Source organism: Zosterops lateralis (genome assembly GCF_965231275.1).
Source record: "Zosterops lateralis genome assembly, chromosome: 1".
NCBI classification, from domain to species: Eukaryota; Metazoa; Chordata; class Aves; order Passeriformes; family Zosteropidae; genus Zosterops; species Zosterops lateralis.
Window position 1 is genome coordinate 150,246,920 of NC_139762.1, and position 27,575 is coordinate 150,274,494.

Here is a 27,575-nt window from a genome sequence, read left to right on the forward strand (position 1 = left end):
CTCCTTTCCACATGTTGATGCCAATTGGGATGAGATTGGCTTTGGCAGGATTTAAGTATTTTGGGGGATTCTGTGCTTTGTACACAGGATTAATGAAGTTTTGTTCATGTTCTCACAGGCTTCCCGAGGGCTTCACCCAGCTCCGGAGCCTGGGCCACCTGGCCTTGAATGATGTGTCTCTGCAGAGCCTCCCCACTGACATTGGGAAGTGAGTATAGTCCTGCTCCGGCAACAGGGAGGGGGCTGGGGACACTGTGCTGGTGGGATGAGGACAGTGGCAGGACCTGGAGGGATAAGGCAGGTGCAGCTTTGCCCTGATGCTGACAGTGCTGTGTGAGCACCTCTGAGCCTTGGTTTGTTAAAAGACCTTCCTACAAAAGTTCCTGTCCTGGTCCCAGCTGCTTCTCCTGCTGTGATTTGTGGCACAGCAAGGATTGATCCAGTCTTTTCAAAGCCTGTCTTTCCCTGTGTTTGAGTGCCCATTTGCCCCTTTCCAAGCAGGTGTGGGCTGCCTGATGATGTTTGATTCAGATTTATGCAGCTGGCAAATGGCCTCATGGGGTGCAGTGCCTATCCCATGGGATTTGGCTTCCCACATGTGAGGGATTTTACCTTTTTGGGCAGACAGTCCTGCTGTGACAGCGTTTTCCTTGTCCTGAGTGTGGGCATAGTGTTGTTCCTTGTGACTGTAGCAAGCACTCGTGTCCACCAAAGCCATTCACATCCTTGTTGCTGTTCCCCCATCTCCATCCATGTGTGTACATTCATGCATTGCACAGGACATGAGGGGTGGTTCCAAGGGAAGGGAGATGAGCAGCTCCTTGCATCCCTGAAGCCCTGTCCAGTGAACCTGGCTTTCTTGCTCCCTTTTCTCTTGCAGTTTGGCAAACCTGGTGACTTTGGAGCTACGTGAGAACCTGCTAAAGACTCTCCCCACGTGAGTGTCTGTCTGGGGGCTGTAGGAGTCTCCTGCCTGGTCCTTCTTGCTGCTTCCTCAGGGACCAGTGCAGGCACCATCACTTGGCTTGGGAGGGCTCAGGCTGGGCATAAATAGGCTGCATCTTGCTGGATTTCCCTAAATTGGGGCAAGGAGAGAGAGGATGATGCAGGGCTGGAGAGCAGCAAGGGGTGTTCAGAGCCTGTACTCAGCCTATGTAAGGATTGATTTAGAATAGACAGGGTTCCCAAAAAAAGCTGCTGGAAATAGTGAGAACCATTTTTCCTGAAGAGGTGGAGCAGGCAGTGGATTCTTCTGGAAAGAAAGAGAAAACTGTGGATAGGGTGTAGGAGGTTCAGGATTTGAAGAGCAACAGGGTACAGCTGAAGGGCCCATTTTGCTTCTGACATCTGTTTTGTTGGATATCCCTCCTGGTTGTTCTGGATGGGATAACTGCCTTCCCTGCAGCAGACAAAACATAAGCCAGCAAGGGAGAAGAGGTAAGTTCTGAGGACATTCTGGAGTTAAGGATAGGGATGAGTTCCTGGCAGGGAACACGGTTGGTGGAGGTGATGCTCTCAGGTGGATGGACATGGAGAGCTCTCCAGTTGCTACTTTAGTCTTTGCTTTGGCCCATCAGAATTTGTTGAGTTTTCTACTCTCCATCAGCTCTGTCAGCTTGTCTCCTGCCTGCTTATGCGTCCCACTGATGATTCCCCCAGCTTTCCTTGGATGCCACTGGACAGGATTCTGCCTGACTTCTTTTTGAACAGCAGTTGTTTGGGGCCACATGAACTCCTCAGAGGGAAGGTGTGATGTGTGCAGCTGTTGTCACCTGTCCCCAGAGCTCTCTACTGTTCCTGTCAGGAGCTCAGTTCATCTGCTGGCACTTCCCCCCATGGTTACACCCTGTGGAAGCACACATCAGAATCACACGATCCCCTTGGCTAATGCCAGTCAGCAGTGACCCTGTCACAGAAAGGTGGCAGGAGGGGACAGCTGAGATGGTCTCATGTGGAGTATCACCACAGAGGACAATAGGAGAGTTAAAGCTCTTTATCGTAAAACCCCAGGATGGTTTGAGCTGGAAAGGGAAATGGAAAGCTCATCATGTTCCAGCCCATTGTCTTGGCAGGGACACCTTCCACTAGACCAGGTTGCTCCAAGCCTCGTCCAGCTGGGCCTTGAACACTTATTCTGGGCTGAGAACTGGCAAGCAGGAGGAGTTTGGGTCCTGGTGTTGGGCGTCTGTTCTGTCTGCTCCTGTCCAGGTTCCACAGCTGGGTTATACCACATCAGCAAAGAGGTGCAGTAGCTTCATCCAAGACTGGGCTTTCAAACTGTAGTGAAGATAGTCCCCATAGCTTTTCACCATCTCAGAACTACCAAGTCTCTCAAGTCCTGAGAATTCAGTCTGGGATCACAGCCCTTGGGGTTTTGTGGGGATCTCTCTTTCCCAATGCTCCTGTGTTGCCCTTTGGTAGATTGAGGTGCCATCCAGGAGGATGCTTGTAGTGCGCTGTGAGGTTTTGGTGTTTTTCACTGGAAGGTTAATCCAGGCTTGATACTCATTCTGTAATGCAAATTCAGCTTCTTTTCATCTTTCCCTAGTTCCCCAAATTCTATTTTGGGATCATTTCCAGAAGTAGAACATGGATCTTGAAGGCCAGGGTAACTCTGATCAGATGTATCAGTTGAGTATGAGATGGCAGTGGATGGCCAAAACCTTTTCAGTTATGCTGTGGGGTTCTCTGCCTAAGGCTGTGGTACTTTGGCTACACATGGTGTGTAAGAACAGCTCTAAATGACATCAGGTGCCCTTGCCAAAGAGGAGAATGACTTAAGCAAAAAATGGCTGGTGCTTTATTCCCAGGGTTCCTGAGCCCAGTGGATAGATGGGCTTCAACACTGAGAAACTGGGGCAACATAATGCATCAGTGTCCTTTTGGTATTTTTTTGTTGTAGAGCTTCTTGGAAGATCCACCTTGCAGTGACCTTTGTTTGCCAAAATTCCATTCCATTGGTCAGTCTTCTGATATTGTCTGAGTTCTGAACTGGCTCAGCTTGTACAGCTGGTGGTCACCCCTCATTTCTCCCATGCAGATGGGATGCGGCCAGAGAGTTGGGAAGGGCAGCTCTCATGTATTCCCGTGGAATAGTGGAAGATGATCTCTACTGAGACCTTCTGCCAGATGTCACCAATGTGGATTCCAGAGCTCACTTGTTCCTATTTGGGGAATTCAGCCTGTGAAGGTGCAAAGGGACAGTCAAGGCTGAATCACCTTCAGAGGAGTTGATGTACATTCATGGTGAAGGAGTTCTGTGCAACAGGATCCTTTGGATGAAACTGTTGATAAACCTTTGCTGGAGTTTATCTCAAAGTCCACTGCTGCATGCCGTAGGAAATTAATTTTCCTGCGTAACCCAGATGTTTTTACAGCCTGGTCCAGGCCAGACAATTCCCTTTTATTGCAGCCCCAAACAGCCTTGGTTTGGGTGGCCTTGAGAGGTGGACCTGTTTCCAGAGAAATATTGGGGATTTCTCTGTTGGAGTGGTTCCTTAAGAAGAGAATAAAGCTGTTCCCTGCTGGGGGAGTGGGCAGGGCTGGCAGCTCCACCCTAGCACACAGTGAGGGGCAGCAGTCCTCTGGGATGGTGGAGTCAATGGGCCAAACTCAGGTGTGAGGACAGATGAACACCTGGACCATATCATGAGAACCCAGCCCTGGGTTTGTGGGGCTGGAGGCCTTGTCCAGCCCCAGGTGAGGTGTATGGGGTGCTCGGGGCACGAGGCTGCAGGTCCTGTGCAGTGTCTTCGTCGTGAGCTTCTGTCTGTACGCAGTCACCTCACCTGAGACATCAGGCCATTGTTGTCTTCCCTTCCTCTCCAGTAGCATGAGCATCCTGTTTGGGGAAACTGAGGCTCGTCATTCCTCCCTGTCCCTGCAGCTGTGCTCCCCTTGCCCCCCAAACATGTCTTGTCCTCTGCTGAGTACCTCCTGTTGCCTGTCAGTCCGTGCCCAGGTCCCTGTCCTTGCTGCAGAGCAGGCAGCCATGTGAAAGTGTGGCTGATCATCCCTTATGGTTTTAATCAAAGGGTGTGTTACGGTGGGAGGGAGAGAAGGCAAAGTGGTACCAGTGGAACTGGGACTACTGGTGCCTCTGAACCCAATTTCCCAGGGCTTGGGGAAGGGACCAGCTCTACAAACTGTTGGGCCCAGAGGGATCGTGAGAAAGGTCAGGATTGCCCCACCTGCTTTAGGAGTTAGTAGAAATCATGTGGTTTGTGCAATGTGCGTCCCAGATGCTAATCTTCTGCTCTTTATTTCTTATTTTATCTCTCTGTCCCCTGTGCCTTGCAGTTCACTCTCCTTCCTTGTCAAGTTAGAGCAGTTGGATCTCGGTGGCAATGACCTGGAAGTACTGGTAGGTGAGGGCTGCTGGGGAGGGATTTGGGTGGTTGGTAGGGGCAGATCCTGCACCTCTGTGCAAGCAAGTGGGTTTCTACCTGAAATGCAAAGAAATAGACCCTCAGGTTATTTGGGGAGATTCTGATCTGCCCAGCATGGCCCAGTCATCATTCCCAGATGAATTTTCTCTTCATGTGTCAGTCCTTGTGTCTTGTGTCCTGCTGGCCTCACACACTGCCTGCTCTGCCCTTTCCAGGCTCCCAGCTGGTAATTCTTCCTGACTGGCTGCCAAGGATCTTTTTTTTCCAGCAAGACTCTGGTGCTTCCCTTCTCTGTCCTACACTGCCCCCAGCTGTTTTCCTTCTCATCCAGCTTCCTGCCTTTCTCCTTTCTGATATAATTTCTGCCCCACAGAGTGCTGGGCCATTCCATGTTGTCCATGGCAGTGAGGGTAGCCCAATGTGGGAGCTCTGTCCATGGAGGGCTCAGCATGTGGAGAGCAAGGGCACAGTCTCAGAATTCAGGTTATCTGGGCATCTGTGGACACCCCGTGATATTCTGTAACTTTGCAGCTGTGGATTAAGCTACTACTGGATCTACTGCTCATGTTCTGGAATGGGTTTTGGCAGAAACCCATCAAAGTTGGGAGGCAAAGGGGTTCATGCAGCTGAGCTGTGCACAGGCTGAGCTCACCTATGAGAACAAGTGTGTGACACTTGAGCCATGCTCTATTGGAGCAAACTCCAAACTCAAATGCTGATTGCTTGGGTGGGCTGTGGGATGTGAATGTGTGTCTGTCACAGCTGATGGTGCCACTGGGTCATGTTGAGTTGGCCAGTGGTATCCAAATGTTTATTTTCATGTCTGAGAGGAGGAAGATGAATTTCTTCTGTGAGGCCAGAATTTCCAACCCCCTAGAATCATGGAATCATTTAGTTTGGAAGAACCATCTGAGACAACATTGAGTTCAACCACTCTCCCAGCACTCGCCAAGGACACCACTAACCCATGTCCCCAAGTGCCACATCCACACAGCTGTTAAGTCACCCTAGGGATGGGGGACTCCACCTCTACCCAGAGCAGCCTGTGCCAGGGCTGAGCAGTCCTTTCTGGGAAGGCATTTCCCCAATATCCAACCTAAACCTTCTGTGGCACAACTTGAGACCATTTGCCTTTGTCCTGTCCCTTGTTCCCTGAAAGCAGAGCCTGATCCCACCTGGCTCTGTCCTCCCGTCAGGGAGATGAACAAAGCAAGATCTCCCCTTTTGCCCCAACTTCCTCAGCTGCTCTCCATCAGAACTGTGCTGCAAGTTTAGTTCTTGCCTTGCCTGCTGACACAGTCTACTGTTGCCATCTGTGTTGGAGCTCCTGCAGCTCGGGGCCAGCCCAGACATTCCCAAGCATGTGTGCTGCTATCCTGTGATGATCCGTGGATGGTCCTGGGAGGGGTGAGAGGCAGGACAGTTCCTGGCTTTGCAGAGAGTGGTGTATTTGCAGCTGGGAGGGACCGATGTCATCCCTGTCCTGTCTCCTGCAGCCGGACACTCTGGGCGCGCTCCCAAACCTGCGCGAGCTTTGGCTGGACCGGAACCAGCTCTCGGCGCTGCCACCGGTGAGTGTCTGTTCAGCAACATCCCCCCCTCTGCCCCTGCCCCAACTGGTCCCCTGAGCCATGAGATCTCCTCTCTGATCCAGGAGCTGGGCAACCTCCGCCGCCTGGTGTGTCTGGATGTGTCTGAGAACAAGCTGGAGCAGCTGCCCAACGAGGTCAGTGGGCTGGTGGCACTGACAGACCTGCTGCTGTCCCAGAACCTGCTGGAATGCATTCCCGATGGGATCGGTGAGTGTTGTTGGATGGGGAGTGCTGCAGAGCTTCACTTCCTGGCAGTGCCCCTGGAGGAGCTTCAGGAATGAGTTTCTGCAGCAGGGAATCAGGGATTCATGGGCAGTCATTGAGGGCAGAAGCAGTGGGTTGTGCAGGTGAGCAGAACTCTGCGGGAGATTTCAGGTGGTTCATCTGCTTCAGGCGTGTGTGAGGCCCGTGAACAGGCCTGGTGGGAGGAAAGGCAGAGCCTTCATGGTTGGGTTGTGTGATCCTTGATGGGATTACAGCCAGGGGAGTGTAGAGCAGCATCCTTCTCTCTGGCACAGCTCACACCTAACTTGTCACCCTGGCCAGGTCAGCTGAAGCAGCTCTCCATCCTCAAGGTAGACCAGAACCGGCTGACAGACATGACAGAATCGATTGGGGACTGTGAAAATCTGTCTGAGCTCATTCTGACTGAGAACATGCTGACAGTGAGTACACAGCAGCCAGCTGCCTCTCCCAGGCTGTTCATTGCACCAAGCTGCAGGGATCCCTTCCCATCTTCTGCTCTCTGAGCTGAATTCCCGAGCGTGCTCCAGCTGCTTCTACACAGTTTCACCAAGTTCACAGATATTTGGAAGCTGCTTTTTCTCACTGATTTTTCCCCTAAAACATTCTTTGGGATAGCAGGGATGCTGGGGTTGCCCATCCCAAAGACTATCCCAGCTGACAGGCGCAAGACCACATCACAGGCTGCGTTGGTGAGGGGTTTGGGATAGTGTGACTGAAAATGGTCCTGCTCCAAACTGCCTGTGATTTCATTGGTAAAACATAAGGGTTAGGAATGGGCAGATAAACAGAAAGGAAGTCTTGACCAGTGGTGGTTGGAGCGTGCTGTGCTGTGTTGAGGGAAAGAGTTGATGTGGATCAGTCTATGAGCCTGAGGGAAAGCCTATCCCAAGATGTCCCAAGAACATTATCCCAAATTTGTCTGTTGGGATGGAAGACAGCTTGTTCCCCAGACCTAGGGCTTTGTGCCTTTTACCTGTGCTGCCCTTTCCTCTTGGAATCACTGACTTGGCTCCTTCCCAGGCCTTGCCCAAATCCCTGGGAAAGCTGGCCAAGCTGACGAACCTGAACGTGGACCGGAACCGGCTGACAGCGCTGCCAGCAGAGATCGGAGGCTGCGCCAACCTCAGTGTTCTGTCCCTACGGGACAATCGCCTGGCCCTGCTGCCCCCTGAGCTGGCCAACACCACCGAGCTCCACGTCCTGGATGTGGCTGGCAACAGGTGAGCACCAGGAGGGTGCACAGGCTGGGAGGCTCCTGAGACGGATGTGCTGGACCTGTGTGGATCCCAGGACCCATGGTCTGGAAAAGCCCAGGCTTTGCCTATGAACCCCTTCTCTCTGTCACCTAAACACAGGGCAGAGGTAAGGCAGAAGTGTGAGGGCATTTTATCGTGTGTGAAATAGAGATCAGGAGAGATCCCTGGTCACTGGCTTCCTTTCCTTCCTGCAGACTTTGTGGGCTTGTGTCATTAGCGCTCAGGTCGTTGGTTCTAAAGCCTCGTTCATGGTGTGTAGGTGCTTGGGAGCTGTTCTGGAAGGTTCTGTAGTTCTGTTCACTGGGCTTGGTGCTTTTGGGAGCAGTTAAACACCCACCAGAGGTTCTGTAGGGAACATTCTCTACACTGATCTGTGAGAGCTTTGTTTTTCTGTTTCTAAACACCTCCACACTGCTGGAGGGAATTGTCTTCTGCTGAAGGCTAGTGAGGATGGGGTTTTGGAGCCCAGTCCACAGCCATGGACAAAATCAGCTGTTCCAGTGGGCAGGACTGAGGGATCCACAGCAGCCTGGCTCTGTCTCTCTCTGTTCAGGTGGGGCAGTCTGGAGCTGAGGTGAAGCTCCTTCCTGACCAGGTAAGTTTAACAAGCAGTTGTTGTTCTCTTTTGCAGGCTGCAGAACTTGCCCTTTGCTTTGACAAATCTTAATCTGAAAGCCCTGTGGCTGGCAGAAAACCAGTCCCAGCCCATGCTGAAATTCCAGACCGAGGATGATGAAAAGACAGGAGAAAAGGTTCTCACTTGCTACCTGCTCCCCCAGCAGCCCTCTCCCAGCCTGGGTAAGAATCTGCATCACAAGCACTGGCTGAAGAGCCTTGTGCTCTGGAGGGGACTGAGGCCTTAAACCTTCTCTGCTGGGTATGACTGTCCCTTTCTGTGATTTCTATAGCAGATCCAGACTCTTGTATGGCTGAGACACCTGTCCCAGGCAATGATTGTTAACTGAGGCATTGCTTTCTGCCAGGAGATAAAGGCCCTGCAGCCTCATCTTTGTTTTGCTTGGATCTACTGACCAAGCAGTTAATTTTCATTGTCCTGTCAGCATGCTATTCCTGCCTTAATTCTACCTTTTTCTGCACTTCTTGGATAAGGAGTGCTAGAGCTGAAGCACCATTCCCTTCTGTAGAGGCTGCAGAGCTACAGCTAGAGCTGTAGGTCTGGTGGGAGATGTACAGGAGGCGACAGGATGTTGAGCCTTTGTCCTCAAGGCCTCTGATGCCATGGGCAGATAGAATGGAAGTGCCCTAATGGGATAAGAACTGACTTCCATCTAAGTCTACAATCCTGCTCTTCCCAAACAGAACTCCCACTGTGTTCTCTCCCTCCCCAGAGAACCTCTTGCAGAACAGCATGGATGAGAGCTGGACAGACACCAACTTAAACAGAGTCAGTGTGATCCAGTTCCTGGATGAACCTAAAGGGGATGATGACGAGGAGTCTGGAGCTGAGAGACGAGTAAGAAATTCCTGGAGGCTTGTTGGCTCCCTGTGGAAGCACAGGGACAAGCTAAGATGGGGATCTTTCCAAAGATGGGGAGCTGCTGTGGTGTCCATGTTTCACCCTGTGACACTGCTGTAGGCGTGTGCAAGATTTCCACATTCCGAAGGCTCTTTGGTGCCTTGAGGACCTAAGCAGGAGGAAAAGGGAATGAATTCCCTGGAAGCCATGGTGCAGAGTCATATTTTGAGGCTCTTCTATGGGAGTGGAGCACTAATGTGCCCAGGGAGCACTAAAAATGTCCAGAGATTGCAGGAGAGCACTGTCAGGATAAGGTTTTAGCTCAGCCCCACCACGGGGAAAGGCTGCCCAGCCAAACCCAGGCCATCCCCCTCCCTCCAAGCATGGAGGCAATGCTGCCCATGCTGTGGAGTGTCCTGTTAGTAAAAGACTAAACTCTGTAGGCAGCCTCAAAACCTGCAAGAGATCGTTGTGCTTCCAGTGCAGAGGCAAAGGCCAGGACAGGAGTTTTCAGCAAGTGCTCTGAGGGCTTCAGTCTCTTGCAGGACTTTATTTCTTTTTATTTTATGGAAACCCATTGTTGAGATTTGAATCCTTCTAATTAATGGTGTTTGCAGCTGTCCTGGGAGCATGTGTGCTGCTGGCATGGGGAGGTTTGGGCTTTTTTTGAATTGTTTTTAACATTGTTATTAGTTTTAGAATACTGGTTTTCTTGACTGTCTACCTGGGATGGAACTCACTAAGCAGCACTAATTCTGGTGCATTTGGGCTTGGCAGACCTGTTAAGTCCAGAGGAATTAGGAAGATATCCCAGGATTTCTGACCTGCATTCTGGAGGAGTTTTTGTGTCAACAGTTTTTCATTTACTAAGCCTGAAACAGCACTTTATACTTCCCAACTCTTACCATTCTTCCCAAACCCATTATCAGCTGGAGAGCAGGATGATGTCCTGAGATGTCACTATTGGACCTAAAAGAAAGATGAAAGACTCTAAATATTTCAGAAGGCAAAGAGCATAGAAAAAAGGCTTTTATTGTCTAATTCTTACTACCTTTCAAAAGACGTTCCAATACAGCCTTAACATGATTAGTGAATAGGAACAACACCTCTCTAGTGCCATTGGTTAAACTAGAGAAACAGCAAAATACCACCTGGAGAAAGATTGTTTTGAGAAAGGAGAGTTGTTGGCCAAGATTGTTTTGAGAAGAAACTTTCTTGAGAAATTTTTCCTTGGGAAAAAGTTAGTAGCTGCTAGCAGGCTAAAATCTCTCAGACCCAGAAATATCAGGGCCACACTGAGAGACCTGCCAGGGTTCCCTGCCTCTTTTCTTTCCCCTTGCCAGCTGCAGGCTGTGTAGGGCCTGGAGCAGATCCTGCAGTAGGATGTGTTGGTCGTGTCCCCCTGGGGCTCTTGCTCTCTGATAAAGGTGTTAGTTACCTGCAGAGGTTCATTCCCAAGGCCTGGCACGTGCTGCCAGGGCTGAAATCGCCCTGCTGAGGGTTTCACTCTGGCAGGGCCTGCAGCGCCGAGCGACCCCTCACCCCAGCGAGTTGAAGGTGATGAAGAAGGTGATTGAAGTGCGACGCAACGAGGTGAATGCAGCAAAGGCCGATGCCAACCCCAACTCTCCCAACTCAGAGGTGAGTGTTGGTCACTGGGGAATGGATAACCACAGAGAACATGGGATCATGGAATGGTTTGGATTGGAAGGAGTCTTACACACCACTGAGTTCCACCTCCATGCCATGGGCAGAGGCATCTTCCACCAGGAACGTGCAGCATATGTGGGAAATGAGGAGGTAGAAAGGACTGATTTTTGGGAGAGATTGGGAGGGAATGAGAAAGCACTGCCTGGGGAGGTTGGGAATCTGCCTTGAGATATTGTGGGGGGCCTGTGAAATAGAGCAGGAGATAAAACCAGAAGACAGAGAACAGTGTAAGGGGAATTGTGGGTGTTGGTACCAGTTTTGTCATGGCACAGGCCAGAGGTAGAGGAAGAGGAGGCTCTGATATTCCCACTAAAGAATGATGGGAATAGAGCTCTTGGAGGAGGCACCTTGCTGCCCTGGTGGGAGCTGAGAATAAATGCCCACACACAAGGTGGAGCTCAGGAGGGGAAGCTGTGGGCAGCATGAGGAAAAGCTGGTTCTGTTGGTGCTGGATCATTCACCCCTCACACCAGTCACACTGTGTGGCTCCGTCTTCTGCTCTGGGTTCCATCCTGACCATCACAACCATTTTCTCAGGAGAAGAGGCTGAGTTCCACCTCGAATCGCAGCGAAGACTCCCATGTGTCCACCAGCACAGCCTCTGTGGACTGCAGGGCAGAGGAGAGGGATCGGGGCTGGCCCAACGGGCAGGTGCCTGACCTGCGGGACCTGGAGAGGGAGGTGAAGCCCAGAGTGGAGGAGGAGCGCAAGGAAGCTGCTGACCAGGAGGAGGAAGATGTGGAAGTGGAATACAATGAGGTAGGAGCCTGGGAACTGCAGCAGGGTCATGAGAAAAGGTGAAAGGACCTGGAAGTTTCAGAGGAAGTGGGAAATAGATGTACAGGTGAATGGATGTGGGATTTGGGCATCACTGGAGGCAGATCCAGGCTGTGGAAGGCAGTGCAAGCAGAGACTGAGGCAGCTTGTGGGAGCTGCACACGTGGGAGACTGGGGTGGACAATGTGGGAGCCAGGCAGGCTGTGGGAACATTGGGGTGACCATGAGAGGTTTGAATGCCTTCATCCCTGGAGATGACAGAAGCGTGTCTGGGGAAGGCGTGGTTATGGGAAAAGGCACGGATGGGGAAATGGTGACACATTCCTGCATTTTCCTGAGCACACAAGCAGTGACGCTGGCTCTGCCTGTGCCAGTAGAGGGGTCACAGGGACAACAGGTTCTGTGCTGCCACCCCTCTGTTTCCTGAGGCTTACGGTGTGTCTGGGGCTTTGCTGTCACAGCCCACTGTGCACTTTGCTGAGGACACGCTGATACGGAGTGAGGATGAGGATGAAGAGCGACCATTCCCAGTGGAGAAGCAGAGGCTTATCCGCAAGGACACACCCCATTATAAGAAACACTTCAAGATCACTAAACTGCCCAAGCCAGAGGCAGTGGTGGCACTTCTGCAGGGGCTGAACAGTGATGGGGTTCCCAAAGAGGAAGAGGAGTTGGGAGGCTGCAATAGTAACACAGAGCCCAGGAATCAGGAGGAGTCATGGGATGAGGATGACAGAAAGAATGGAGCTTTGTTTGCTCAGCCATCTGTGAAGGTAAGGTCTTGTGGGGAGGGGAAGGTCATAGGGATGCAGACCTGCCCTCTGCTCCTGTGACTGAGGTTGATGTGGTACTGATGAAACCACTGGCAAGAGGCTCCAGCACCTGAGGATGTGCTGAGGGTGGGAGAGCTAAAGGTCATTGGAAGCTCATGGGGTTGTCAAAGAACTGTGCTGTGTTGCTGTGCCTGACACCTTCACTGTATCCAGATCCTTGCACCATCCCCATTCCTTGTGCTCTTCCCTGTGCTGCAGGGACAGTTCTCTGTCTCATCACTGGTGAGTTCTTCTGTTCCTTCCAGCCTCCTCTTTACTTGCTGGTTGTTGCTGCTGGTTCACAGAAGGATGAGCTTTATCCCTATGTGGATTCAATCTTAGGCTGACATTTGGGGCACTGACACTTCTTGGCACAGTGTTTCCTGGGGCATGTAAGTGCAGCCAGGAGTGTGCCCTTCCCTGTGCTTCCACCCAGACACAGCTTGATGGAGGGTGCATAGGGGAGTTTGTGCTCTGAAGTTTTGGCTTTACTGGTTATACTGGGGCTTAAGAGATAAGAGGTCTTTGGCTCTCTTCAGCTGAATCACCACGTTTGGTTAGGGACACACAGAGGTTCCTGCTTGAGGAAGTTCCTCACAATGGAATGGAAACACATGGATGAGGGACACTTCATGAGATCAGCCCAATTCTCACCCAAGCTGGTTTGAGGGTTTTGAGTTTTATTTGACGGGCAGAGGTCAGGATGTGGCTGAGTCTCCATCACAGTCTGACATCAACAAATCTCATGGGTGAGATGTGGAGTTCTGGATGTGAAAAGTGCTGGAGTAAAACCTTCTGCTGTAACTACACATGCTCTAGCGTGCCAGGATCATTCCCATCCCTGCTGGAGCTTGGGTTGCCCAGGGAAAGGTCCTTTCCCTCACTTGGCCATGGAGCCTTTCCCTCAGTGGATGCTTGCCTTGCTCTGTTTGAGCCAATGCAGCTCATCCTGTGCTCCCTAGGGATGAAGCCAGTTTTCTCACTGCTGGTGAAGTTCCTTGGAAGGAATGAAGATTTGAATTTGAACTGTTCAAATGACAGTTTGTAGCTGCCCCTTCATCCAAGACCTATCATACCTAGTAATACCCTCACCCAAAAAGGTTATTTTAGCTGGGGACTCAGAGCTGAGGAAACGCTGGCAGAGCCTGGCATGCCTGCTCAGGAGTGGGGTACTTGTCGGAAATTACCCTGGCTGTCAGCTAAACCTTCTGCTTGGGATTAGTTCTCCTTTCTGTGGGGCTGCGTTGGACTCCTGTTCCATGGAGACATTTATTAGCTGCCTCCTGAGCTGCATTCCAGGAGAGGGGATGTAGGGAGCAGTGTCCTTGTGCAGGGAGGCCTATGCTAGAGGTGCACTGAAGGAGGAGGCAGGACAGGCCATGCAGGAGGCTGAATCCTAAAACCAGAGGGTTTTGTTGCAAGGACAGTTGGTTTTCAGAAGAAATCTTGAGGTTTCCTGTGTTTGAGAGCAGGATCCCAGGTGCCTGTCAGGATGTACATTTTCACCAGAGAAAGGGATTGGTGCAGTTGTGTTTGGGACTGCTCATTCCTGTGCAGCAGCTTGTGGCACCACAGGCTTCTCGGTTCTTTCTCCTGTGTGTAATCCTTCCTCCTTCCCAGAGTGACCTGGTATGGAGGGGATGAGGTCAGCTAGTGCTGCTCAGCTCAGGGGTCAGGGCCTCAGGGTGCCAACACAAACAAAACCTGGCCTGAGGGGTGCCAAACTTGGCACTCTGAGAACCCACAAGCAGCCCTGGCACTGCTGAGGTGCTGAGCAGGAGTGGGGGCTACTCTGGTGCTGAGGGGTCTACTCTGGAGCTGTGGTGTGAGTGGGCTCAGCTCTGGAGCTCTGGAGCTCAGCAGTGACTCTGGGAGCTCTGGAGGTCAGCAGTGACCCTTGGAGCTCTGGAGGTCAGCAGTGACCCCAGGAGCTCTGGAGGTCAGCAGTGACTCTGGGCACCGGATCAGCTCTGGTGGTCAGCAGTGACCCCAGGAGCTCTGAAGGTTGGCAGTGACTCCAGGAGCTCTGGAGATCAGCAGTGACTCTGGGCACTGGATCAGCTCTGGAGGTCAGCAGTGACCCCAGGAGCTGTGGAGGTCAGCAGTGACTCCAGGAGCTGCACCAGCTCCGGCGTGGCGTGCCTGTGTTGGGTGGTGGTGGTGGTTGTGGTGGTCGTGGTGGCGGGTTTGGTTGATGCTCCACTAATCCGCATGCCTCTTTGCTGGTTCCTGTCCTAACAGGGGGTGTCGTTTGATCAAGCCAATAATCTGCTGATTGAACCTGCTCGCATTGAGGAGGAAGAGGTCTGTACCACTCCTACTGTTCTCTCTCTGCCCAAAATCATCCAGCCTGCTTGATTTGCTTCCCAACCTCACCCATTGTTGTAGGGGGAACTCTGATCTCTCTGGGTCAAGTGGCTTCTGGACCTGGCTGATACAAACACGATGATTGTTTCCTCCTTGCTTTCCCCTTTTTTTTCTTTCCCATCCTGGAGGTGAGAGTGGCTGCTGCAGAGCAGGAGTGAGATGGAAATGATGTAAGAACCAAAAGGGCTGAGGTGGGAAGTTCAGTTCCTATTTGCTATGTGTTGATGGAGAAGTGGAGTTAAATAAATGGATATTTCTGGACATGTGGGTTCCCCTGGAGGAGCAGAGACCTCAAGAATCAGCTGAGTGCTGTGTACTGATCCTTTGGTAAGAGGAGGAGGATCTCACACTCAGGACACCGTACCATTGCCTGGGGAAATTGGACTGGAGCCAATGATTTGTGCATCTCCTGAATCCCTTCAAGCCTTAACATGCAGCACCTTGAGGTGTCAGAAAGGGGCAGGTGGTATCCAAGGGAACACAAAGCCCCTGGCATGGGGATGGTGAGTGTGCTAAGGGTTAAGATCCTGTAGCTGACTGCCTGGCTCATCCTCTGACTGTGACCAGCTTCCTGCGTTTGTCTCCAGGTTTTCAGTGCCTGACCTATGGGATCAGTACTTCTCTGCAGGCAGGTTTCCCAGGAGCTGCTGGAAGCAGAGTGCTCCTGCCACGGCAAGAGGCAGAAACAGCATCCATGCTGACAGCTTGCACAGACATTTCTCCCATAGGACCAATGGTATAGGGCCACCAGACCCATGTGCTACCTGGGAGTGTTGGCCTGGGTGTCTCTGAGAACTTGGCTCTGCCGTCTCCTCAGGTGTAAAACAGAGATTTTTCTTGGTTTTGGAGTGAGGCTTTCCAAGAGGGAGGTGACGAATCCTTTCCACTCAGGCAGAACATGAGCTGGCTCAGGTGTGGTCCCCTCTTAGTGGATCTTGAAGATTTCTCCATCTTTCTCCATCTCTAGGTCCCCTGAAAACCATGTTAGTATTTCTTGCATTTCTCTTTTGCAAAATCTTCTGATCCTGGAGGTCTTCTCCAGCCTAAATAATTCTGTGATTCCTGAGTGAGGCCCCGGGTTGGCTCTTGTGTCCCCTCAGCGCAGTCCCCTTTGCACAGATCTGTTCCCATACTGTGAGGAAAAACGTGGTTGTGCAGCTCCCAAGGACCAGCATGGTAGAGATCCCCAGATTGCTGGTGGTAACTGAAGTCACCCAAACTTTGGGAAGTTGATTTGGAAAATTTGATTGTCGTACAGCTCTGGGGAGTGCTCGGCAAGGAACCTTCCACAAGACCAATTTGCTCCAAGCCCTGATCAGCCTCTCCTTGGACATTTGCAAGTAGCATCTGCCTGCTGTTTCCAGGGATGATTCCTTCAGAATCAGTGGGCTGATGGAACGCAGCAGAGAGCCTGGTGCCCTTGAGCAGCACGGTTTGACGTTCATGGTACTGCTATCACATTCCTTATATAATTTAATACAGCCCCAAGAGAAAAGGGGCTACTGATTCCTGATTGTGTGTTCCCTAATCCTAAACCATAATCATGAGCTGGAGAGTGGTGGCATTGGAGCAGAATTGGAGAGACAAGCCCAGCTTCTGCCAGCACCCAAGGTTGGGTACACCCAGAGCTCCTGTGGCTGTTGGTGCCTAGGGGGCTCTGCTGCAGGGAAAGAGTAACTTTGTTAAAGTGTGTGATACCTGATGGTGGATATCTGGATTCCAGGGCTGGCTCGGTTCCCAGCGTTTTGTCTCCATCCCCATCTGCCTTGCAGAATTGGTTGTACTGGGATGTAGAGAGGCTTTGAGAGGAAAAAAGCAGCGTATTGAGCACCTGTTTGATGGCACAAGGTTAGACCTGAACTCTGTTTTCAGATAGTTCTGATGGAATAGCCTGGAAAGCTTCTGGGCAGGTTACAGTAACAGCAAAAGGAGGGTCCCAATTTGTGTTTCAGTGCCTGATGGTGCTTTGCTGTAGCAAAAGCTGGTGCCATCCACATCCTGGGGTGTGCTCGGCCTTAACCCGTGTCCTGCAGAGCCTCTGCAGTTCCAGGAGCTGCAGAGGGTTCTGTGCTGCCAAAGCTTGTGCTGCTGGGGGACATCGACAAGATTTTGTCTCTGGCTCTGCCTGGGGACAGAAGGAGCTGCCATTCCACTCCCTGGGAAGGAGAGAAGGTTTCCAAAGGTGCTGGATGTCTTCTTTGCTGCTGCTGCTGCTGATTCTCAGGTGTCACATCCTGTTGCCCTGCAGTCAGGAGTGACTCAAGTCTTCTTGAAGGGGCCTCATCCTGTGGGAACTGCTCAGGAATGTCATCATTTGTGTTGGAATGGCAGCCTCAAGCCTGGCACCAGTTAGTATTTGCCAGTGGCAGATGTGACAGCACAGCCTGGTCCTGGAGCATCCCCTGCTCAGAGGGTTTAGTTTTGGAAAGGCTCCACATGTAGTGTGGAGCACTGGGATGTGTTGGGAGCCATCTTGTGCCTCTTGGAGCATCCCAAGCTCAGGGGCTCAGCTGTGGAAAGACCAGCACAGGTAGTGGGGAGCACTGGAATTTACTGGAACCATCCTGGCCCTCTGCATAGGGCTGTTCTTTGCTGCTGCTGCACACAGAAGCAGCTCTTCCCCTTGCTTTGGTTTTACAGTTACGGGATGAGTGTGTGCTTCATCAAGGCATCGTCAGACTTGGAATTCTTATGTAGCAAATCTGATTTTCCAATAATGTGACCCATAAATTTTAAACCCAGAAAAGTTTAATAAACCTCTTGTGTCGTGCAGGAGAGGTCACGTCACCTGTTTGCTCACTTGGCTTGACTGAAATATGACAGAGTGGAGTTTTTTGATGTTAAAAATAAGATAAAATATTCTCATTTGTCTTGTTTAATTTTTAAGATTATCAAAGTTCCTATTGAGCAAAGAAAAATGTGCCATATTTTCTGCTTTATTTTGTCTGGATTTTAACTTACTGCCATCAAGATGTTTTTATTACCTTTTCCTACTGGGTTGAAGGGTCCTCAGTGTTTTTTATGGAATCATAGAATGGCTTGGGTTAGAAGGGACCTTTTAAATGTCACCAAGTGCCACCCCCCTAACATTGGCAGAGGCACCTTCCACTAATCCATGTTGCTCCCACTCCCTGCCCTGTCCAACCTGGCCTTAAACACTTCCAGAGATGGGGCAGCCACAGCTTCTCTGGGCAGCTGGGGCAGTGTTCTGCCACCTTTCCCGGGCCATGACCCTGTAGTTTGGAGGTGGATTTGTGATCTTGGGGTGGGTTTGTGATCTCTTCCTGTAAATGTAGAACTTCACCTATGGACCTGTCTTAAGGTACGATTTGGACATGAGTCACCACAAAGTGTTGGAGATGGAAGACTGATTTATGTGATTGCTGCTTGTTCATCATCACTGATCCCCGTCTCAGCTCCAAGTTTTGTCTGATCCAGAGCTCTCTGAGCACCAAGGAGCAGAGTGTGGAATGATTTCTCACACAAGTGCAGTCCCATCTGCGGTTTCCTTTCCCTGCTCCAAGGGTGGGGCAGGATCATTTTGGTTCTGCTGTGTCGCACCATCATCTCATTGACCTTTGCAAAGAGACAGAGCAGAAAGCAGCAGAAAAGCAACTGATGGAGAGAAAGTTACATGTTTAAACACAGTGCTACAGTGAATCCAGTTCTCCCTTCTGCACCAGGCAGATGTCCTGTGTGTAACAGGCTTTGCTGCTTGCTACCAGGGTTATGTACAAAAGTCAGGCATTACAATAACTCCCACAGAAATTACAGGGGGTGAAGCATTTGCCTGCCTTAAAACAGGCCCCTTTTTGCTGCAGGAGTTCTGACTGTGTCTGTCAGTGTTGGAGAACAGTAGCTCCCAGAAAGTTCTAAGAGACTGGGGATGGGAAACAATCCCCAGCTTGGATGTGGGCACTGGAATGAGGCCAGACTGGGATAGATTGGCATTTCTGGAAGATACAATTGAGCTGAAATAGGGCTGTGCTCCAGAACAACAAAGCTGAGTTTGCAAGGAAGATAACAGATGATTTGGAAGAAGTGCTGAAGTCAAGTCTCCTACCATGACTGGCAAACCAACACTGTGCTCTGGTTAATAAGTCAGTCACTTTTTATTAAATACAGATTGTTTCATCCTGTTATGCAGTGTGTGCACACACAAATTCCTCCTCTAGGGAGAACCCCCAAGCATCTCAATGTTTCTGCTTCTGGAGTGATTAGGAAATTTACTTTTAATCTGTCATTTGTTAGTTCATTGTTTTCATTGTATTTTATCTTGTCCAGTCTCTTCTCTGCTGGCTGCTGGCTGACCCATTGCCTGCTTGTTTTTCGTGTAATTCTATGGAGATCAGTCCTGACTTTTTCCAGCTTTCCTTTTGCTGGATTAGAGAAACCCAATTTCTCTGTTCTCTGCTAAGAGGAATTTTCATTCCCTGTCTTTCTTGCTGCCTTTTCTTGCACCTGATCTACCTAAGCTCAGGTTTAGTGACTATAGACAACATGAGAGAGTTTATCCAGACCTTAGTTCACTAAATTCCATACTTGTTTTTCCATTTCAAATATGGCAGCTCCTGTTCCTGGATGGGAATTCTATTTACCAACCTTTGTTCATATCTTTATTATACCTTTAGCTTTTCTTCCTGGATCCTTCAGGGCTTGGGGAGGTTTGGCCTCCAAACAAGGTGCACTTAGGGATGTCTCTGCCTGTATGTTGTAAAGCAGAGGATGCCAGGTTTAGTGAAAGTTCTCCATATATTCCACTGTTCCTTGGATAAATACTTGCCTCCTGCAAGGCCTGCTCTTAGCAGCACAGTGTTGAAGTAGATCTTTCCCCAGTCTTTATAGTCTTGTAATTGTATATTAAATTATGGGCAAAATAGACCTTTAGAACAGTCTGAAATTGCAGGGCTGAGGAGAGTCTCCAGTGGAATTTTATAGTGGAAGATACAGTGCAAAAAAACGACTGCTCCAAGGATTTCACCACACAAGAAGGGCCAGTAAGAACAGGAATAAAAGTTCTGTGCTGCTGAAGAGATAAAACAGAATGTGTTCTAGTGTTACCCATTCCAGCTGAATCAGGGTGTAAGTTTTTGTCCTGATTCTGGTTCTGAAATGGATTGACGATTGGTGGCTTTGGACAATGCTTTTTTGCTCCTCTTTAAGCATTTGAGAGTTCTCATTTCCAGAGACCCTGTCCTGCATTCCATAGTTTGGCCACCCCAGATCCTTGCAGGACTCCCTTCTTTTTCTATTTCTGTGCCCGTGATAGAGCTGGGCTCCCAATAGTGATAAGAAGGAAGTGCCAGCTTCCTAAGTCCCAGTTTCTGTAGTTCATGAATTAAAAAACTAATCCTTGAATCATAAGCCAGCCCAGGCTGGAGGGGCCTCAAAAGGCTCAAGGTTTTGTGGGGAAGGAGCCTTGGTGAGGTTATCAGCACTCTGGCCCATTGCATCCAGGGATGTGACTCAGCACCTCCCTGTGGAGTTTGTCCCAGTGAAGGATTGTTTTCACGGCAAACATTTCTTTCATGCACCAAGATGAAATCATACCTTTATATAGACACACAGCAATACTCAATCTCGACATGAATCTGTAGCCATGGCACACAGCTATCAGTCTCATATGATATGTGGATGTTCATGTATCTGTAGGAACCTTGGGTTTTATTTATGCTTCAAATGTGACCATATTTCATGTTTTAAAAAGGCATCCTTGCTTCCTTCTCCCTTTGAGAAATGTGGTCACTGTCCTTGAGTCTCCTGGTGAAGGGATGTACAGGAGCAGAGCAGCACCCTGAGCATGGCTGGTCCCCTGTCCCATCTGCTCCCAGTGCTGCTGTCACAGTGGGGCTGTGGCAGGTCCCCTGTCCCATCTGCTCCCAGTGGGGCTGTGGCAAGTCCCCTGTTCCATCTGGTCCCAGTGCTGCTGTCACCAAAGGTCTCATTCAGAGTTCTCTGCTTTGCACTGGTTTTGTGGAGGTGTTCAGTGAAAAGTCATTGAAGTGTTTAAACACCTCTGCACTGTGCCCACCATCTCTGCCCTTCAGATAGCCTTTCCTTTGAGAACTAAACCCATTGGAATAGAGGAAGGAATAATCTCAGAGCCCGGAAACCTCCAGCCCATGTCCAGGGGCTGCTCTCCTGCCAGGGCTGATTTTCCTCAATGTTCCTTTTCCACTATCTGGAGTTAATTTAGCTCTCAGCGGTCACACAGCAATCTCCCATCTCCCTTTAGCTCACTGTTATTTTCAGCCTGTCTCCTTGTCCCCATGAGCTGTCACTGACCAAAGCCAGACAGATTTAGCTCTTCTCATCTTTCCTGGTGAATCAGTGCCTCCAGCTCCTGCTCTTCCATGTCCCAGCTGTCTGCACCCAAAGTGAACAGAATCTCAGAATTATTTAGGTTAGAAAAGACCTCCAAGACCATCAAGTTCAACCTCTGACTGATCCACACCTTGTCACCAGACCAGAGCACTGAGTGCCATGTCCACTCATTCCTTGAACACCTCCAGGGATGGTGACTCTACCACCTCCCTGAGCAGCCCCTGCCAATGCTTGGTGACCATTTCTGGGAAGAAATTCTTCCTAATGTCCAACCTAAACCTTGAGGCTTTGACAGTTACAGAGGCTTTGACACGTTATGTTATATTACACTGACTGAATGTGTGTCATAGTGAAGTGACAGGAGCTGAGGGGCCCAGACCTCAGCAGGACAAAGGAATCCTTTCACTGGGATGAGCTGGGTGCTCAGCTCCTGGCACTCTGTGGATCAAGATTTCTGGTCTGTTCATGCCCTTGCATGAGGCACCATGGAGCTGCCATCCATTATTTTGTCCGATCCTCTCGCATTTCTTTTAAACGTTTCAGTCCCACAGAATCTAGTGGCAATAAATTATGTAATTTACTTGAGCTTTATATCAAAAAGCATTTAAGCCTGCCGCTGATATTTCTTTTGGTATCTTACTGAGTTCCACTGAAGAGCCCTAATTCTTTTGTGAGTAAAACATGGAATAATCATCTCCTGTAAAGTTATTAATGGCATGAAGAGATAAAAAGGATCTGTCTTCTCCTCCTGAATTGGAAGGCTCCCAGCCTCCCCTCATATGGAATTATTTCAATTCTGTCTGCTTTAGAGTAAAGCCACACCTGATACATCTTGACAGAACCCAAATTCTTATTTCTCTCCCAGTGATTCTTACCTGGTTCTTGGCTTGTACAGCATGCACCTGTACCAGCACTGGGTGATGTCAGTGCCAAGGTCTTGGAGCACAGCTTTGCACAAGGCCGTTTAGTGAATCTTCACTTCATCAGCCAAGTCTGGAGTCTTCTGAGAATGAAAGAGTTTGGGTTTTGAGATACCTTGTTTTCATAAAATTCAGCTGTTTCTCATGAGAGCCATTTGTGTGCCTGGTAAGAGCCATGTGTGTTCCTTAGTTACTTGTCTGGAATGGTGTCTGGATGAGGAGCTGATGGTTACAGGCATCATTCTGTGTAGTCTCTCAGTCCATCAGCACAGCATAAGGAGTCTCAGGGTAAAAAAAGCCCAGAATTTTGGAAATGCTCTATAAACATCTCCGAGGTCTCAGGCAAATGTTGGGACTCTTGAACACAAGACCTTGTCCAGTCCTTTTGATTTTTGAAAAGATTATTGATGATGTTTAATGGATTCTTCAGCTGCTGTTGTAGTGGGATCTCTCACTTTCACATGGCACCTGTCCCTCATCACACATCTCTCCCAGTATAAATCCAGATTACTTATTGCAGTGTGCATTTCCTATGTCAGTATGACAGTCTCAAATAAATATTTTGGAACATTTAAATGCAAGGGTTGGATACTGAGAGTCAGGGGATCAGTAAGGTTTGAAAAGACCTTGAAGATCAGCAAGTCCAACCATCAACCCAGCACCCACCACCACGTTCATCACTAAACCATGTCCTCAAGTGCCACATCCACATGTTTTTTGAACCCTTCCAGATACGAGGACTCCACCCCTGTCCTGAGGAATCCATGCCAGGGCTGGACAGCCATTTGCAGGAAGGAATTTTCCCAGTATCCCACCTAAACCGCTCCTGGTACAACTTGAGACTGTTTGCCCTTGTCCTGTCCTTTGTTCCCTGGGAGCAAAGCCTGTCCCCCATGTTGTTCCACCTCCCTGTCAGGGAGTTGTAGAGACTGAGATGTTCCCACCTGAGCCCCCTTTTCTCCAGGCTAAGCCCCCCCCAAGCTGCCTCAGCTGCCCCTGGTGCTCCAGACCTTTCCCCAGCTCTGCTCCTGTATCTGGACTTGCTGATGCCCCTCAATGTCCTTCGTGTAATGAGAGGCCCCAAAGTAACCCCAGCTGTGTGCATCCACATGTACAACCATTTATAAGTGATGCTTATGCTGGCAGAAACTTTCTGTCTCCTGGATGTGAAGCCCTTGAACCCCACTCCCGTGGGTGTGTTTGGAGGAACAATTTGGTCTTTTAGCAGCTCTCAAATACAACAGCTCTGAGCTTTGTCCCTTGAATACTGTGGATGTGATGGTTGGTTACTGCCTCAGTGTCTGCCGTGCCCCTGAGAGGCTACAGGAATTCTCAATGATGAGTTGCAGGGCACAGCAGGAAATTCAGACTGCCCCAAATCTGTTGGGCAGCACACAGATGTCCCACTGCTACTTGAAAGGGAGTATGTCCAGGTGTGCAGTATGTCTTCTGATGTGCACAGTTACTTCCTGAAAGCTGAGAATTCTTGCAAGTGAATCTGTTAACAGAGAAGGGTGGGTGGGTGAACTTTAAGGTCCTTTCCCACCCAAACCATTCCATGATTCCAAAACCACATGAAAATTGCATTGAGGTGGCCGTAGTTCATGTTTGGTATGTCCCCAAAGAGGCACAGGCAGAGCCACAGGCAGGATTGAGGGGAAGAGGTAAAACTACCTCCCTGCGTCGTGTTCACTGCCACTGGTGGTGGGTGGGTTCCCAGTGGGAGCCCAGGGGGAAGGGTGGCAGCTCAAAGCTGATGTGGCAGTTTTTTCAATTTTCCCCTGACACTGCAGCACTTTTCCGTGCAGGGCTGGACCCCTGTTGTGGAACTAGGAGTGTGGTGTGCTCTCCATGAAGGTTTGTCCTCTCTGCAGAGGTAGAAGCAGCGAGTTTTGATGGGGAACAGCACAGATCAGATCATCTGAGATGGGCTGTGGATGGATCCCTGCCTTTGGGGGAAAAATACACAGAGTAAAACACCCAGTCCATGGCAGGAGCAGTGGCAAGGAGGGAGCTGAGGTGGGGGCTGCTCTGTGCTGTGGTTTCAGTGCCAGTCTAACATTGTGACAGAACAGGCAGCCCAGGAGCAGGCTTAGGAAAGAGGAGCTTTGGGGAACAAACAGCTGAAGGTTTAGTGCAAGAAACAGCCTGAGCTGCAACACGAAGGGCCGTTTCAGGCTGCTGGATTCAGGTCCTTCTTCTTAAGTGTCCTGGGTCGGAGTGTAGGATGTACACAAAGCATTTATTCTATCACCATCTTCATGGACTGTTGAAACCAGGTGGGCTAGTGTTTTCCCAAGCCCCCTGCCTCTTCTGCTAATGACCTTTGGGGTGTCTTCTGCTAATGGCCCATTAACGCCTGGCCCATGACTCACAGGTAACTCCCTCCAGGGGTTATCTCTGTTTAATGGGCCATCAAGGACCCACTTCACACTCCTCATGCTATTGTGAGATGCTCTGCCCAGGGGGAGGAGCCAAGCATTCTCACCTGAATATAAGCTGGTATGTGGGACAGTGCAAGGGCACTTACCCACTGGATTCCCAGAGGAGCAGAGCTCCCAGACCTTTCTACAGGATCACTGCTTCAGGAAGAGCACCTCACCTGGACTGCTTCCACCATCCTGCTCAGGTTGTATTCTGACTCTGTCAGTGATCCTTTGTGTTATTGCATTTATTTTATTTTACTTTTACCTTTTTACCTTTCTTCTTATTAAATTATATCTCTGACTTGGAGCCTCTCATTCAAACCACAACATAAAGGTTCATATTCACATCAGTTACTCTTTGCATAGACCTCAAACAAATATCCCTCAAATTCAGTTCCTCACCACACTGGTTTTTGTGGGAGAACTGATTTGCTTTGGAGTTTGAAATCTTCTTTTCAGCCTATATATGTTTATATCTAGTTCAAGCCCCTTTGCTACAGTTGTCTCAGTATTTTTAATCTGGCCTGTTTTCTTCTTCTTGGTGTTTTGCTTTTCAGTGTACATTGATGGAGAGAAGGTTCTTCCCCCTCAGGCCAGTTGTCTTTTCTGGCAGGTTTCTCCATATTTTTAGACTGGTTTGCTGAATGTGTGAAATCCAGGGGGTCTGTGGTATATCTTTCTGTTAGTTTACAGCTTCAGCTTCCCATGCAGCTGGAAGTGACTTCCTGTGACCAGTGACATCAGCCAATCCTCAGTCATTGTCCAAAATCATGATCATGTCCAGTGGATTTGGGCACTGAGCAGAACCATCAACTGACTTCCTGGGAAATACCAGATCCTGCTATTAGACTAGTCTGTAATCCTTGCCTGAAGAGCTGGTTTTCTATCATCCTTAGAAGCTTTTGTGTTGAAGTAGAATTACACAATTTCCTGATTACCAGAATCATCAAGTCCAGCTTCTGGCCCTGCATGGAACAACCCCAAAAATCCTCTCATGTGCCTGAGAGCATTGTCCAAACACTCCTTGAACAATACAGATGTGAGTCTTTAGAGCATTTTTAGGGTTTTGTAGTGGGTTTTGTAATTAGTTCCTAACAGACATGGTCATGCAAGAAGCATTTGTCTGGTCAGGAGCTGGTTTGATTTGGGCTGTCTTGGATGTGATGCTGTCTCATCAGTACCTCATTTCTGTCTTACTTGGGTATTCCAAAACTTGGAATTTTACGCAGTTTCTGGCTCTTGTACCAGAGACAGTGAATTGATAGTAGGTCTAGAATCAGGGATTTCCCTGGGAAGATCCCAGAGCGTTCTGTTGTGCTGTTAACTGGGTACCAAAGGAGCTGGCAGAGCACCTCAGTTTATTTCACGTTTCCTGCAGTGATTTTTTGGTTTGGTTTTTGTTTTAAACTTAGAATATAGAGCTCCACAAGACATTGGTTTTGTCATTGCAGAAGTGAAAGAGGGTTGGAAGGGAAGTGTTAAAGAAGGTAATCTGCTTACTTTGCTGCCCATGCTGTGGCCTTGTGGAGCTGACACTGCTGACAACTGACACTTGACATCTCTGCAGCAGCCTCTCTCCGTCCTGGACTTTGTTTCCAAAGAGGGGACATGGAGGACAGAAAATCTGGTTCTCTAGAGAAGTCTGTACTCATTTCTGTCACTTACCTCACCAGCTCCTTGGTCCTTGGCCCTGAGAGAGTCCTATCTATCCTGTTCCTTTCCCTGTGTCCTACCACATGCTCCCTGTCTTCCTTCTCATGACTGTGGCATTGTGAATGGTTCATGCTGGTGTCCTTAAAAGAAGCAGCTTCAGGTTGAGTCAGATCAGCTGTTGGCAGTGGGCATAATTGGGTATGTAGAGGTGGGAGGTAGGAAGTAGAAGACTTGTGGATTGCTCAGCTGCAATCCTGAGGCAGCTGGGGCAGAGGGAAGCAGAGGATCTGGACAGGGCAGATGGGGTTTTTTTGGAGTTGTGTGTTGATTTCCATCAATACAACAAAGCCAAGTATCCATCCAGAGTATTCCGGACAAGGTGCCATCCTTGTCACTGCACAGTATGCTGCGGTGACCTGGAACCCCCCAGTGGCTGATGGAATTACACTCAAAGGGAGCCCCATGGCAAAGCCAGGCTGCGGTGTGAACGCTGTCCCTGTCCTCTGACCCAGTTCCAGTCCGTGGCTGCCCAGTTTGCTTTGTGGTGGAATCCCCTTCTGCTGTGTCCATCGTGAGCAAGCTGACTGTTGGGTCAAGACTCAGCTGTGGGAAGGGATTTGTGTGTTTCCTGCATTGTGGTGGTGGTGCCTCTGAGGCATGAGTGCCACAGCTCACCCACAGATGCCACGGCTCCCCCACTGTGTCAGCAGATGACTCGGAGTTGCTGTTTTTTCTTAAAAGAGTAGTCCCTTGTTCTAGGGTGCTCTGACCCATAATCACTGTCCCTTCTGCTTCCAGCTGACACTGACCATCGTGCGGCAGACGGGGGGGCTGGGCATCAGCATCGCGGGGGGCAAGGGCTCCACGCCCTATAAGGGGGATGATGAGGTAAGGCCTGGGCTGTGTCACTGCTGAGGCACCTGCTTTGGGGGCTGGTTCTCCATAGCCTGGGTGTCCTTATGCTGTGAGCATTTTGGGGCTGGGTGGGAGCAGCCCTGAATCCCCCAAAGCAAGAGGTTGGCAGAGTGGAACAGACTCCTGAACCAGGAGTCCTTCCCCTGAACCAGAATGGTCTGGCGTGGAGCAGCCATGAGAGCAGAGGGTTCCCAGCTGTGTCCTGGGGCACAGAGTGTGGGGTTGTTCCCCACCTGGTGGCATCAGCTGCATCATGTGCCAGTTCCACTGGAAGAGGGTTAATGTGTCATTCCCTGGTCTTGTGTCTCACCTGGGGACAGCCCTGCCATATGGTTTCTGTCCCCCTTGTCACCTTGGGGTAGCCCTGAAAGGAGGTTTCTGTTCCCTTTTCCAAGCTCCTGAGTGGGTTGATGTGGTTGCCACGTCCCCTCATTCTGGGTTCAGGACTGGCCAGGGACTGACTGACCCCTCTCCTTGAAGCTGAGGGAGCTGAGGGGTCTCTGCACTCCAAAGGGGTAAGGAACCATATAACAGATGGTTTTGTTTCCAGGGTATCTTTATTTCCCGTGTGTCTGAGGAGGGTCCTGCAGCTCGTGCAGGGGTCCGTGTTGGTGACAAGCTTCTGGAGGTAAGGACTTGACTCTGTGACAAAGCAAATGCTTCTGATAACTTGGAGTGGAGGTGTGAGATGATTTAGAATGAGTTTGCATCA

General features: G+C 50.0%; 1 protein-coding gene across 17 annotated transcripts in view; it reads left to right on the plus strand.

Annotated features, from left to right (window-relative positions):
- SCRIB (scribble planar cell polarity protein) overlaps positions 1-27,575 on the plus strand; it is a gene marked incomplete at its 5' end in the record, with an annotated part of 95,929 nt that overhangs the window by 19,614 nt on the left and 48,740 nt on the right. For 16 of the 17 annotated variants that reach the window (XM_083865616.1, XM_083865629.1, XM_083865618.1 and 13 more), the window contains 15 exons: positions 119-208; positions 881-937; positions 4,300-4,363; positions 5,885-5,959; positions 6,043-6,187; positions 6,527-6,645; positions 7,247-7,446; positions 8,114-8,280; positions 8,832-8,956; positions 10,475-10,600; positions 11,207-11,428; positions 11,908-12,219; positions 14,500-14,562; positions 26,747-26,836; positions 27,414-27,491. In XM_083865616.1, the coding sequence (XP_083721742.1) occupies positions 119-208; positions 881-937; positions 4,300-4,363; positions 5,885-5,959; positions 6,043-6,187; positions 6,527-6,645; positions 7,247-7,446; positions 8,114-8,280; positions 8,832-8,956; positions 10,475-10,600; positions 11,207-11,428; positions 11,908-12,219; positions 14,500-14,562; positions 26,747-26,836; positions 27,414-27,491 (1,933 nt within the window). The remainder of the gene's footprint in view (positions 1-118; positions 209-880; positions 938-4,299; positions 4,364-5,884; positions 5,960-6,042; positions 6,188-6,526; positions 6,646-7,246; positions 7,447-8,113; positions 8,281-8,831; positions 8,957-10,474; positions 10,601-11,206; positions 11,429-11,907; positions 12,220-14,499; positions 14,563-26,746; positions 26,837-27,413; positions 27,492-27,575) is intronic. The other variant, XM_083865628.1, reaches the window with a different exon arrangement.